Source organism: Hyla sarda, chromosome 6, assembly GCF_029499605.1.
Source record: "Hyla sarda isolate aHylSar1 chromosome 6, aHylSar1.hap1, whole genome shotgun sequence".
NCBI lineage: Eukaryota > Metazoa > Chordata > Amphibia > Anura > Hylidae > Hyla > Hyla sarda.
Genome location: NC_079194.1, coordinates 134,102,252 through 134,117,247, shown reverse-complemented (window position 1 = coordinate 134,117,247; position 14,996 = coordinate 134,102,252). Strand labels below are relative to the sequence as shown.

Sequence of the window (14,996 nt, the reverse complement as noted above, 5' to 3'; positions counted from 1 at the left end):
TGAAGTCATGTCATATACACCCCCAGAAATCCCCCTCACAGGCTGCATCATAGCAGCGTACCCAGAGCCCAGGACGTGGGCGGCGATGCTGTGAATTCATCGTCATTTACCATATAAATAGCAGCGAATAGATTGAACCACTGCAACACATCCCTTATGCGTCACATCAAAATCAGGCCCTTGGATCGTGCGTTGTGGGGAACTACATGTCCCAGCAAGACACTAGTAATGCCAGTCCTCCTTGGTTTTGTTTCTTCCTTATAGCTGTTCTTAGGGAGGCCAATTGTTCTTTTGTTATACACCCCTTTATGGCAATAGTTTGGTGATGGGCGCTCTGGGAGCAGTAACGGCACCAATACGATTATAGTCCCCTGTAAGCATACAGCTGAGCACTAGTGTATGTTATTCTAAGGCAATCATTCCAAACCAGTGTGTCTCCAGCTGTTGCAAAACTACAACTCCCAGCATGCCCGGACAGCCTTTGGCTGTCCGGGCATGCTGGGAGTTGTAGTTTTGCAACAGCTGGAGGCACACTGGTTGGGAAACACTGCTCTAAGGTTATACCCTGTGTCTTCTTGGGGACCCTGCTATGCTATAAATGTCCACCTGACATCCCACATGCACTGGAGTCTAGGAATACAAACCTATCGTTGGAAAGTTTTCACTGTTTGAAAGGGGTACTCCGTTGGAAAACTTTTTTTTTTAAATCAACTGGTGCCAGAAAGTTTAACAGATTTGTAAATGACTTCTATTAAAAAATCTTAATCCTTCCAGTACTTTTAAGCAGCTGTATACTACAGAAGAAATTCTTTTCTTTTTGGATTTCTCTTCTGTCACAACCAAAGTGCTCTCTGCTGACACCTCTGTCCATTTTAGAAACTCGATAAAAACAAGCAATCTCCAGGTAGCAGAGCGGGATCAATGGAAGCGCTGAGACCAGATAAGAAGTTAAAAGGATTTATTTCCCATAATGCAACGCGTTTCACGGTCACCCGCTTCCTCAGGCATCTTGCCTGAGGAAGCGGGTGACCATGCAACGCGTTGCATTATGGGAAATAAATCCTTTTAACTTCTTATCTGGTCTCAGCGCTTCCATTGATCCCGCTCTGCTACCTGGAGATTGCTTGTTTTTATCGTGATTCTATTTCAGCGGGACGAAGCTGCAGAGACCCTTTGATGATACGCCCTGTTCCATTGTTGTGCTTGGTTGGAGTACAACTTCATGTGGTAAGCGCAATTCACACTTAGCGTTACCAACTCGCCTTTGGTGTTACACTACGGAGCGCATCCGTTTGTGCTTTTTTTTATTTCATTTTAGAAACTGTCCAGAGCAGCATATGTTTGCTATGGGGATTTTCTCCTGCTCGGGACAGTTCCTAAAATGGACAGAGATGTCAGCAGAGAGCACTGGGTGGTGACAGAAGAGAAATCATTTTCTAATAAGTACTGGAAGGATTAAGATTTTTTAACAGTAATTTACAAATCTGTTTAAAGGGGTATTCCAGGCAAAACACACACACATATATATATATATATACACATATATATATATCTCAACTGGCTCCGGAAAGTTAAACAGATTTGTAAATGACTTCTATTAAAAAATCTTAATCCTTCCAATAGTTATTAGCTTCTGAAGTTTTCTGTCTAACTGCTCAATGATGATGTCACGGAGCTGCGCAGTTCCTATGGGGATATTCTCCCATCATTCACAGCTCCCGGGACGTGAGTCATCAGAGAGCAGTTAGACAGAAAACAACAACTCAACTTCAGAAGCTAATAACTATTGGAAGGATTAAGATTTTTTAATAGAAGTAATTTACAAATCTGTTTAACTTTCCGGAGCCAGTTGATATATATAAAAAAAAGTTTTGGCCTGGAATACCCCTTTAACTTTTTGGCACCAGTTGATTGAAAAAAAAAATAATAATATGTTTTCCACCGGAGTACCCCTTTAATAATTTGCATGTGCATGTGCTGTGTTGGGAAGAGCAACATAAAGACACCATAAAGATAAAGAATTTTTTTTTTTTTTATTATATATGCCAGAAAACTATATGCTAAAAAAAAATAAAAAAATAAAAATAAGTTTTCCCCCGGAGTAGGGAGCATGGGAGGCACAGTCTGGGGAAGAAAAAAAAGACTGCAAAATATGGTAAAACCACAGGCGGTTTACTTCATACAGGATGGGCTTGACTGAATACACTAAAACAAACCCTCAGCTGTGAGATTTACTGCAGGGTTATGACCACACCGGCTCCTGAATTAGTCGATCTTGATATAATTCTACGTCTATTTTTGCACCAGCCATAGACGATCTAGTAGAAGGGAAGAGCAATGGTAAATTCTTGGTAACAGGTATCGACCCGTCCTGGGGGGTGAGAAACAAGAAAGAGAAGTGCCCGGCGCAGCAATGGTAAGAGGGGGCAGGAAGGGTGCTGGAAATCCAGGAGGACATTCCTGGCACAAGTGCAAGTTGCATATTAATAGAGGAATAGGACATCTAGAGGGAATTCACAGCATCATATCAGGGACAAGGAAGGAACAATGAAAAGTCAATGAGTAATGTGCTGCTGGTGCCCCCTACAGGTATACCCACCACACTGCACCACCAGGAGAGGGAAATGACAGAATGCAGGTAGTTTAGCTCACAGAGGGCTGGATACAATTGGAAGGGTACACACATATTAAAGGGGTTATCCAGGAAAAAAACACACACATAGATAGATATATAGATATATATATATATATATATAAATACATATATATCTATCTCAACTGGCTCCAGAAAGTTAAACAGATTTGTAAATTACTTCTATTAAAAAAAATCTTAATCCTTCCAGTACTTATCAGCTGCTGTATACTACAGAGGAAGTTTTTCTTTTTAAATTTATTTTCTACTTATCAGCTACTGGAGTTGAGTTGTTCTTTTCTGTCTAACTGCTGTCTGATGACGACTGTCTCGGGAGCTGTCCAGAGTAGGAGCGAATCCCCATAGCAAACCTCTTATGCTCCGGACAGTTCCTGAGACCGACAGACAGGTGTCAGCAGAGAGCACTGTGGTCAGACAGAAAAAGAACAACTCAACTTCAGCAGCTGATAACTATTGGAAGGATTAAGATTTTTTAATAGAAGTAATTTACAAATCTGTTTAACTTTCTGGAGCCAGGTTATCTAAAAAAATAAATAAAAATAAAAGTTTTTTCCCTGGAATACCCCTTTAAAGGAGTACTCCGATGCAGGATAGGAGATAAGTGTCAGAACGCGGGGAGTCCAACTGCTGTGCCCCCTGTGATCTCTTGCACGGTGCCCCAGCTCTTCCATGCACGGAGCTATGTCGATCCCTACATGAAGCGTTGGCCGTCACGTCCCCTCCCTGCTCAATGCATATATACAGTGTGTGTATCTCCGGCCCTCATGGAGGGGGCAGGTTGACCACCACCTCGGGCAAGGGTTGACACAGCTGCCTGCATGGGAGAGCCCAGGTGCTGTGCAGGAGATTGAGGTGGGGTCCCAGCGATTGGACCTTCCGCAAACTGACCCTTATTCCCTATTCTATGGATAAGGGATAAATTGTCTCCCACCGGTGTAATCCTTTAAGATATGTCCACACCTACATAATCCACTTTAAGGGTGGGGTCACACATGCATATTTTCTGCTGCAGATCTGTCTCTGCAAATTTCGCTGCCCCTTGAAGTCAATGGGAAGCAAAATCTGCAGCAAAAATACGCAAGGGTACGTTCACTGGAGCAGACCCACAGCTTATTTTACGCTGTGGATCCACTACTGAAGGATCCCTGCATGGTGACTTAACATGTGCCTGCTTGGAGCAGCAATACGACGCTATGAGCAGACACACTGCGATGTGTGAGTCGCTGCACGCATGCGGAGTGTACTCGCACACATCGCGGTTGCTCTCGGCCTAGCTCAGGGAGCAGGGGAAGCAGTCACGATGTCTGCGAGTACATTGCGCATAAGCATGGCGACTCGCAGATCGCTGTGTGTCTGCTCGTAATGGTGGATTGCCACTAGGAGCAGGCAGGCAGGCACAGCTGGAGGCTCACTGTATGGTCCATCATTGGAGGATCCACAGCGTAGAATGTGCTGCAGATCTGTTCCGTGTGACCCTACTCTAAGGGGGAAGATATTTGCGCTAAGATATTCCGGGTCGGACATTCTTTCTAATCTGTTGCCGCCAAAATTTCCACAGTGTTTATTGGTCAGCGGAAGACCCATTCACACCAATGCTAGATTGGTGCAGCCGCATCTCCAAGCAAAATTCCTGATCTGAATTCTGTGGTGTGAACATATCTTAAGAGGTCATTCACTATGCTCCAGTTTTCTGACAAATATCATTTAAAAAACAAATTGTCTTACCTTTTTGGTGTCTATGTTGCTCTTCCCAACACAGCACATGCACAGTCAAATTTTTAAAGGGGTACTCTGGTGGAATTTTTTTTTTTTTTTAAATCAATTGGTGCCAGAAAGTTAATCAGATTTATAAATTACTTCTTTAAAAAAAAATATTTGTCCTTCCAGTACTTTTTAGCAGCTGTATGCTACAGAGAAAATTATTTTCTCTTTGAATTTCTTTTTTGTCTTGTCCACAGTGCTCTCTGCTGACACCTGATGTCCGTATATCAGGAACTGTCCAGAGCAGGAGAAAATCCTCATAGCAAACCTATGCTGCTCTGGACAGTTCCTGACACGAACAGAGGTGTCAGCAGTGAGCACTGTTGACATGACAAAAAACCGCTGGGGCCCCAGCGGTTGGACCCCCGTGATCTGAAACTTATCCCCTATCCTTAGGATAGGGGATATGTTTTTCAGAACTGGACTACCCCTTTAACTCCTTGCAAACACAGTAGCACTCCTGTGTGTGATATTACAACTTGGCTCCATTCACATCTGTGTTTCCCAACCTGGGTGCCTCCAGCTGTTGCAAAACTACAACTCCCAGCATGCCCGGACAGCCGAAGGCTGTCCGGGTATGCTGGGAGTTGCAGTTTTGCAACAGCTGGAGGCACCCTGGTTGGGAAACACTGATCCACATAAATGGAACTGAGCTGTAATACCACACACAACCCTCTTCGCTGCTCCCATAGAAGTGAATGGAGTTCATGGAGATTCTGGGAAGTTGTCGTTCACAGGACAAGCGCTTTAAGGGGCTCCCCCCATCATGTGGTGTCCCCCGCACCCTTTGACATGCTAGCTGCCATATAGAGAAGCTGCACACACAGCATTACTTATTTCTAGAAGGGTTCGGTCTGTTGCTTAACAACCAATTGCCCAGTCAGCAGGTGACAACCCAGGATTTCCTGCAGCAGAGAGAGGCAGAAGACTGACACACTGCAGCAAAACCCCAGAAGAGAAAAAGATGGGGACAGGGTGGAGGGGTAAACACCAGCAGGGGGTCAGTGAGGGGTGCAGGGGTAAGAATAATGGGGGTGGGCACTCTGTAATACACACAGCTGATACAATGCATGGCCTCCCCTTCTCCTGCCATAGACAGCTGACTGTCAGTGTCCCCCCCATACACTGCCCCCCTTCCCATCACTGCTGTATGGGGGCAGGGAGGCTAAATCTTCTATATACCTGTTTGTGACCGTAAGGCTGTCGGGTACTCACCGTGGATACCGGTCTGGTGCGCCATGTCGTGATATCGTGACAAATCGGGATCAGGGAGCGGCTCTCACTGGCCTGCGGGGAGGGGCGGGGCCGGATGCCCGAGGGGTGGAGCTACACAGGAGTATGAGTAGACGTGCGAATCAAAAGCTGTGTCGCACAGCATGCTGGGAATCCCGGGGCATGTCGGGAGATGGAGTCCTGTAAGTGTGTGCTGCCTCTAGGGGGAGAACTGGATGCCTGGAATGTGTGATTGAGTCTAGGCGTGCTGGGACTTGTTGTTCTGGACACACTTTGTATTTTTAGGGATAAGGTTTAGGGATAAGGCCGCTGACATAATCAGTATGTGGACAACTGTTGTAGGCTGTGTTCACACGTTCAGGTTTTCGGGAACAGATTATAAATTGAGGGAATTTATAAAGAAAAGACTTACTAAGGGTGAGATTTATCAAAACTTGTGCAGAAGAAAAATTGCCCAGTTGCCCATAGCAACCAATCAGATGTCTTCTTTCATTTTGCAGAGGCCTTGTTAAAAATGAAAGAAGCGAACTGATTGGTTGCTATGGGCAACTGGGAACTTTTGCTCAGCATAGGTTTTGATAAATCTCCCCCTTAGACTTCTTCTCTTCTCACATCTATTCCTGGTTTTGTATGTGATGATAAAAACCTGAACGTGTGAACACAGCTTAATGGTTTATTCCACTGTTTCCCAACCAGGGTGCCTCCAGCTGTTGCAAAACTACAACTCCCAACATGCCCGGACAGCCGTTGGCTGTCCGGGCATGCTGGGAGTTGTAGTTTTGCAACAGCTGGAGGCACCCTGATTGGGAAACACTAGCACATGTACAGTTCTCTGCTGCAGATTTCAATGTAAACTAAATGACTGAACACAACTCTAAGGCTAGGTTCAGACTACGGAATCTCCAGGCAGAAAATTTCCGCCCGGAGATTCCGAGTGCGGCCAACGCTGACTGAACCAGTCGGCGCTAGGACCGCGCGGACACTGCAGTCTCCAATAGACTGTAATGTGTTCCGTGCGGATTTCCGCCTGAAGAAAGAGCAACCCCTTTCTTCAGGCGGAAATTTCCAAGCAAATTTTCCGTTCACAAATTCCGCTTCACAAATTCCGAAGTGTGAATTTGTGAACGGAAACCCATTCACTACACTATACATCTTAGCAAGCGGAATTTCCGCCTGCAATTTCAAAGAGCAATTGCAGGTGGAAATTCCATAGTCTGAACCGAGCCTAAAACCTGCGCATCAAATCTGCGCAGAATACTGTACGTGTGGATAGACCCTAAAGGTTTTCAGAACTGGTCTGCTCCTAATATAAGCGATGGCTAGACCACCATAATAGAATAATGCAGTGTTTCCCAACCAGTATGCCTCCAGCTGTTGCTTTTGACTGTCCGACATGCTGGGAGTTGTAGTTTTTCAACAGCTGGAGGCCCCCTGGTTCGGAATCACTGGTTTAATGTTATTCATTCTGTGTAAGGTTGTCAATGTCCAGCCTAACAAGCTCCTTATGGACACAGAAGCCTAGCAGGTACAATGCACTCTAGGTGGCACTATAGGCTGGCTGGGTACTGGTCACTGCTGGTCAGGGGTGCACACAGGGTAGCGGTTTCACATTTGTTTAATTATTTTGGTTTCAGGGCAACAATATAATTGAATACTATAGCAGAGACACCAGCTGCCTGCCCTGCTATACGCTCTCACAGGTCTGAAATACTTGACAAAGATCGGTGCGGTGCAGTGATGTCATTACACCAGAAGCCGCATACAGCCTGCACCGCGCCATTCATCATAGGAACAGAGTCAACTGTCACATTTTGGCCCTAATTTATTTAAAGGAAATCTGTCACTAGTGTCACCTGCACTAACCTGTCGGTACCGACAGGTAGTGCTGGTGACACTGATGACAATGGTACTTACCTGTTCCCATTCTGTGCAGGTGACACTGATGACAACGATACTCACCTTGTCCCGGTCCGTGGCGGGGATCTTCGGTGATCTCCATTAGCTCCACTCCAGGCACCCTACTTGGGGCACGGGCGGAGCTTAGTGACGTCACCGCCGCTGTTCTCTCACGGCGGGACCCAGTAGGGAGCAGCAGCGGTGACGTTACTAACCTCCGCCCATGCCCCAAACCGCTGCTGCTCTCTCTCGGTGATGTCAGTAAGCTCCACCAGTGGCCCAAGCCAGTGCCTGGAGCGGAGCTAATGGAGTAGATTACCGAAGATCTCCACCACGGAGCAGGACAAGGTTAGTACCGTTGTCATCAGTTTCACCTGCACTATCTGTCGGTACCGATAGGTTAGTGCAGGTGACATTGGTGAGATTTCCTTTAAACCCAACCTGTTTTTTCGGGTTGTGCACCAGAAATTGTGTCTGCTCCAGAATTTGCGCAAGAATTGAAAAAAAACAAACAACTCTCCATTTTACTGAGAAAACCCGAAAAAGGGGTGTGACCGTTGGGAAAAGTGGGTACGGTACCCAACATTTTTGAAAAATCCCAATATATTTACTAATGTTCCCACATGTGGTGGATTCGAGCTCTGGAAAACCCCACAGTTCAGAGCATGTGTATAAAAAAACTAAAAAAAATAAACAACTTAGGGAATTATGCAAAACATAGGCAAACCTTAGTAAATAATGTGGAAAAAATACTTGTAGGGCATTAAAACCCACAAAGAAACTACACTCCACTCTTAGTAAATCAAGGCCTTTGTCTCTGAATGGAGTGCCACCTTTTTATTTGAATGTGTACCCACAAGGGGTTTTTATGGAATAAATCATGTGTGGAGGGGGGGGGGGCACATTGTGGGTGACCACTAAGGTGGATTTTATGTGTTAGGCTACTACGGGGTACTTTGTGTATCTGTGAGGCACTGTTTTATTGGGGGCTACTATAGTTATGATGGCAGCAGGCACAGCAAAGTACTACTAAAGGGGAAACAATAGGAAGTTAAAGGGGTATTCCAGGCAAAAACTTTTTTTATATATCAACTGGCTCCGGAAAGTTAAACAGATTTGTAAATTACTTCTATTAAAACATCTTAATCCTTCCAATAGTTATTAGCTTCTGAAGTTTTTTGTCTAACTGCTCAATGATGATGTCACATGATGGGAGAATATCCCCATAGGAACTGCACAGTTCCCGGGACGTGAGTCATCAGAAAGCAGTTAGACAGAAAACAGCAACTCAACTTCAGAAGCTAATAACTATTGGAAGGATTAAGATTTTTTAATAGAAGTAATTTACAAATCTGTTTAACTTTTCGGAGCCAGTTGATATATATAAAAAAAAGTTTTGGCCTGGAATACTCCTTTTAAACCCCTTCAGGACGGAGCCCATTTTGGCCTTAAGGACCGGAGCGTTTTTTGAACATCTGACCACTGTCACTTTAAACATTAATAACTCTGGAATGCTTTTAGTTATCATTCTGATTCCAAGATAGTTTTTTTGTGACATATTCTACTTTAACATAGTGGTAAATTTTTGTCGATACTTGCATCATTTCTTGGTGAAAAATCCGTAAATTTGATGAAAAATTTGAAAATGTAGCATTTTTCTAACTTTGAAGCTCTCTGCTTGTAAGGAAAATGGATATTACGAATACATTTTTTTTTGGTTCACATATACAATATGTCTACTTAATGTTTGCGTCATAAAATTGACGTGTTTTTACTTTTGGAAGACACCAGAGGGCTTCAAAGTTCAGCAGCAATTTTCCGATTTTTCACAAAATTTTCAAACTCAGTATTTTTCAGGGACCAGTTCAGGTTTGAAGTGGATTTGAAGGGTCTTCATATTAGAAATACCCCATAAATGACCCCATTATAAAAACTACACCCCCCAAAGTATTCAAAATGACATTCAGTCAGCGTTTTAACCCTTTAGGTGTTTCACACAAATAGCAGCAAAGTGAAGGAGAAAATTCACAATCTTCATTTTTTACACTCACATGTTCTTGTAGACCCAATTTTTGAATTTTTACAAGGGGTAAAAGGACAAAATTTTTACTTGTATTTGTAGCCCAATTTCTCTCAAGTAAGCACATACCTCATATGTCTATGTAAAGTGTTCGGCGGGCGCAGTAGAGGGCTCAGAAGGGAAGGAGCGACAAGGGGATTTTGGAGAGTACGTTTTTCTGAAATGGTTTTTGGGGGGCATGTTACCTTTAGGAAGCCCTTATGGTGCCAGAACAGCAAAAAAAAACCACATGGCATACCATTTTGGAAACTAAACCCCTCGGGGAATGTAACATGGGATAAAGTGAACCTTAATACCCCACAGGTGTTTCACGACTTTTGCAAATGTAAAAAAAAAAAAAAAAAAATTTTACCTAAAATGCTTGTTTTCCCCCCAAAAATTAATTTTTTAAAAGGGTAATAGCAGAAAATACTCCTAAAAATTTGAAGCCCAATTTCTCCCGATTCAGAAAACACCCCATATGGGGATGAAAAGTGCTCTGCTGGCGCACTACAGGTCTCAGAAGAGAAGGAGTCACATTTGGCTTTTTGAACGCAAATTTTTCTCTGGGGGCATGCCGCATTTAGGAAGCCCCTATGGTGCCAGGATAGCAAAAAAAAACCCACATGGCATACCATTTTGGAAACTAGACCCCTCGGGGAACGTAACAAGGGGTTAAGTGAACCTTTATACCCCACAGGTGTTTCACGACTTTTGCATATGTAAAAAAAAATATTTTTTTTACCTAAAATGCTTGTTTTCCCAAAAATTTTACATTTTTAAAAAGGGTAAAAGCAGAAAATACCCCCCACAATTTGAAGCCCAATTTCTCCCGAGTACGGCGATACCCCATATGTGACCCTAAACTGTTGCCTTGAAATACGACAGGGCTCCAAAGTGAGAGCGCCATGCGCATTTGAGGCCTAAATTAGGGATTGCATAGGGGTGGACATAGGGGTATTCTACGCCAGTGATTCCCAAACAGGGTGCCTCCAGCTGTTGCAAAACTCCCAGCATGCCTGGACAGTCAACGGCTGTCCGACAATACTGGGAGTTGTTTTGCAACAGCTGGAGGCTCCGTTCTGGAAACAGTGGCGTACCAGACGTTTTTCATTTTTATTGGGGAGGGGGGCTGTGTAGGGGTATGTGTATATGTAGTGTTTTTTACTTTTTATTTTATTTTTTGTGTTAGTGTAGTGTAGTGTTTTTAGGGTACAGTCGCACGGGCGGGGGTTCACAGTAGTTTCTCGCTGGCAATTTGAGCTGCAGCAGAAAGTTTGCGGCAGCTCAAATTTGCAGCCAGATACTTACTGTAAACCTCCGCCCATGTGAGTGTACCCTGTACGTTCACATTGGGGGGGGGAAGACATCCAGCTGTTGCATAACTACAACTCCCAGCATGCCCGTTGGCTGTCGGTGACTGCTGAGAGTTGCAGTTTTGCAACAACTGTAGGCACACTGGTTATGTATCACTGAGTTTGTGACCTAACTCAGTGTTTCACAACCAGTGTGCCTCCAGCTGTTGCAAAACTACAACTCCCAGCATGTACGGTGCATGGTGTACGGTAACTGCTGAGAGTTGTAGTTTGCAACAGCTGAAGGCACACCGGTCGTGAAACACTGAGTTAGGTAAAAAAAAACTCTGAGTTTCACAACCAGTGTGCCTTCAGCTGTTGCAAAACTACAACTCTCAGCAGTCACCGACAGCCAACGGGCATGCTGGGAGTTGTAGTTATGCAACCAGCAGATGCACCACTACAACTCCCAGCATGCACTTTAGCTGTTTGAGCAAGCTGGGAGTTGTAGTTAGATAACAGCTGAAGGTACACTTTTCCATAGAAAGAATGTGCCTCCAGCTGTTGCAAAACCATAAGTCCCAGCATGCCCATAAGGGAATGCTGGGAGTTGTGGTGGTCTGCCTCCTGCTGTTGCATAACTACAGCTCCCAGCATGCCCTTTTTGCATGCTGGGAGCTGTTGCTAAGCAACAGCAGGAGGCTGTCACTCACCTCCAACGATCCAGACGCTGCAGGTCAGTCCCGCCGCCGCAGCTGCTCCTGGGGCCCCGAACAGGTTCTGGCTGTTCGGGGCCGTCAGAGACGGCCCCGAATAGCCAGTAATTCCGGGTCACCGGGTCACTGGAGACCCGATTGACCCGGAATCGCCGCAGATCGCTGGACTGAATTGTCCAGCGATCTGCGGCGATCGCCGACATGGGGGGGGCATAATGACCCCCCTGGGCGATATGCCGGGATGCCTGCTGAACGATTTCAGCAGGCATCCGGCTCCGTTCCCCAACTGGCTAGCGGTGGGGGCCAGAATTCCCACGGGCGTATGGATACGCCCTCGGTCCTTAAGGACTCGGGATTCAGGGCGTATCCATACACCCTATGTCCTGAAGAGGTTAATGTTGTGTAGATGGTGGAGAATAGTTCAGGAGGATGCAGGGGAAGCGAGGAGCCCAAGAAAACAATGCAGACAAGATCTGACTGCCAGATGGATAAGAAAATGTAAAGGAAACAAGTATAATCACCTGTAGTCACTGGATATAAATGCACTGTAAGCATTTACCTGTTCAAAGCAAACAGTATGGACAGTCCGCTCACCGCATCTATGGGCACCGACTAGCTGGTGCTGAAGCAGTTCCTCAGGAAAAGCATGTGAACATTCCAACCTATGTCAAGCACTATGGGCATGTACTTAGTATCCTACTTTATTAGATATGCATTAAAACAGTAATTCATCTGAAGACACAAAAAGCATCAAAAAACCGACATGTTTCTGATATAAAAAAAAAAAACTTCCTCAGTTCCTTGTAGCCTTTGGGCACAACATTCACATGCTGTTCTCATAGTCTCCCTCTAGTTGATCTTAAAAACAAACTCCTCCAGCCACCCAAAAGTGAGGGTCTGGGAGGAGGGGACGGGCAGCATGACATGAGCTGCAGCTACACCCCCATGCCTACTTGCCTAGCGGTGGGGGTGAATAAAGGTATGTTTTAGGTTTGTTTTTGTGAGAGTGCGTCATCAGAGGAATATTATGCCACGTTCCAACACTGTACCCGTAAGTTACAAGGTGCTGGGAAGGGTTTCTAGGCTTTAGTGGACCTGGCAGATTCCCTTAAAAGATTGTTGATATCCAAAACATGCAGCCTCTTCAATTAGCTGATTGGGAGGGACACCAGGAGTTGCACCACCACAGATCGGATGTTGATGGCCTTTCAGGATAGGCCATCGATAAAGAAAAATCTGTAACGGGCCCTGATCTACTATGTGCCATTTATAACACTAGCATCTTATGTGGCAAAGGGCTTTTTGTTCCCGGGTACAAAGGTCAGGTACAAAGGCCACTCCTGTACTATAGCTGTGCTCCTACCCTTCTTCATTACTTCATGTGCCCTAATAGGGCAATAATTGTGCCTTTAAAATGTTCTCCCACCTTTAGCATTTATAGCATATCATAGGCTAAATTCACACTACAATTTGTCAATCCGGGGACTGTGAAAACCGGGCGTTCTTGTATCCCAGCCAGACCCAGCCCCCATCTCATTCATTTGAATGAGCTGACCGGAGTTAGATAGTTACAGGCAAAATTTTGCCTTGTATCCAGTTTTCTGGCCGGACTGAAAACCGGATACGGGGAAAAAAATGAGCCGACCGTAGTCACTGTCTAACTCCGGTCAGATCATTCAATAGAATGAGATGGGGTCCGAGTCCCTGTATGAATGAAACGTAGTGTGAATGCAGCCTTATAGATAGGCCAGATTGTGGGGACCCGGCAAACCCTGTGGTGCTGCTCACTCTCATCAAAGCCATTGAGAGATAGGAAAACAAATAAATGAGCTCATTAAACCTTGATGACGTTTTAGGTATAAATGATTGGACAAAAAAACTTTAATGTATATTTTATATTGGTCAAGAGCTTCTCCTTTTTTGAACAGATCCCATAAATTATATTTGAAGAGACTGAAACCACAATATTTATGTGACTTCCGCCTGTCAGTTCCTTTGACTGGCTTTTGCTTCCTCTTAACATTTCTCATGCAAAAGTATTTACATGTAAGGCCCTGTTCACACTACAGACATTCCACCCATAATTACAGCCGCCTTCCCCGGAATGTTTGAAAGTTGGCTTTCCAGGTGGATGGTCCTGTCAAAAGAAGACAAGTATACAAGCATACTATTTGGCAAGTACACAAAATAGATAGTAATACTGAAAATCTTTCACATGAAATCTGGTCTGGATAAGGGGTGGTCTTCTTAAAGAGACAGTTGGAGACATCTCACTATAATTGGTAAATGATGTATATGCATTATAACTCACATGTCAGCTTATTTCATAGACAAAAGCATATTTTATTAGTCATTTAGTCATTTATTGAAGTTGTATATATTACATAAAACATTTAATAATATCTGGTTCAGATAAAACAGAATAAGCAGTCGTAATAATAAATCTGTCATTGTTGGGAGATTTCTTGGGCTCATGGTTGTGATTTATTCGACTCCTTTATTCAACGCCTTTCATGAATTCTAAAAATTCTATAAAAAAGAGAATGAAATGAAAAAATGGTAATTCATCATGTCTAAACCTAGTTTTATTATATCTTGTTATTGATCAGAATTCTAAGACAATCTAAGTGATTTATGTAAAGGACTTACCATCGTAGTCAATTCTGCCATCATTATTTTTATCCCCGTCTCTCATTAGTTCCTCTATGTCGTCCTCTGTTATGGTCTCGCCAGTCGCCTGCAACATGGTTTTCAGCTCTTCAAGATCAATGTATCCGTCAGCATTTCTACAGAGATGAATATCTGGTTATATAAACATTTTCTCTCTCCCATTATCATCATAAATTTACAGTTAAATACAGCACAAATTAATACTGAATCCATTCCTAAACTCATCATTTACTCTGGAAAACTGCTCATATGTGTCAAGAGAAGGATTATCTTACTGAAGGATTAGGTAACAGCTGCCTTTGGAGAGGAGGAGGAGTGGCTGGACAGAGACAGAAGCAGAGAGGTTCAGCAAGATGTTCAGAAGTTTGTAGGGACCCTTATATCTTACTCCATGCCAGGATCACAGCTTATACTGCTAAGAACTGCTCTACAATGTCTTCCATGCTTTTGCTCTGTCTGAAGCTGAACAAGGAGATAAAGAAGAGGGGGATCTCCTCGTGTGTGTATGTGAAGTGTTTGGCAGACATCATAGCAGCTAGTTCCCACCCACTAGTTTACAGAAAACTTTAGAAAGGGGGTGTAAAGATTGGAAATTCCAGATACAAGTTATTTATTGAAGAGTGTTTCTTATCCTTAAAAGTCACCCAAAAGTAAAGGGAATTCTTCAAATAAAAGTCTAACAGTGCAAAGTTCTGGCCTGGGCTTCTCTAAAT

At 44.1% G+C, this 14,996-nt stretch overlaps 2 protein-coding genes across 4 annotated transcripts in view; both read right to left on the bottom strand.

Moving 5' to 3' along the window:
• The window catches only part of TWF2 (twinfilin actin binding protein 2), a 36,144-nt gene extending 30,373 nt beyond the window's left edge, over positions 1-5,771 (bottom strand). The window contains exon 1 of the mRNA XM_056525061.1: positions 5,630-5,771. Within this exon, the coding sequence (XP_056381036.1) occupies positions 5,630-5,654 (25 nt within the window). The 5' untranslated portion in view covers positions 5,655-5,771. The remainder of the gene's footprint in view (positions 1-5,629) is intronic.
• Positions 5,772-13,794: 8,023 nt separating this feature from the next.
• LOC130276134 (troponin C, slow skeletal and cardiac muscles-like) overlaps positions 13,795-14,996 on the bottom strand; it is an 88,067-nt gene continuing 86,865 nt past the window's right edge. For all 3 annotated transcript variants that reach the window (XM_056525063.1, XM_056525062.1, XM_056525064.1), the window contains 2 exons: positions 14,263-14,399; positions 13,795-14,142 (listed from right to left, as the gene is read on the bottom strand). In XM_056525063.1, the coding sequence (XP_056381038.1) occupies positions 14,111-14,142; positions 14,263-14,399 (169 nt within the window). In that variant the 3' untranslated portion in view covers positions 13,795-14,110. The remainder of the gene's footprint in view (positions 14,143-14,262; positions 14,400-14,996) is intronic.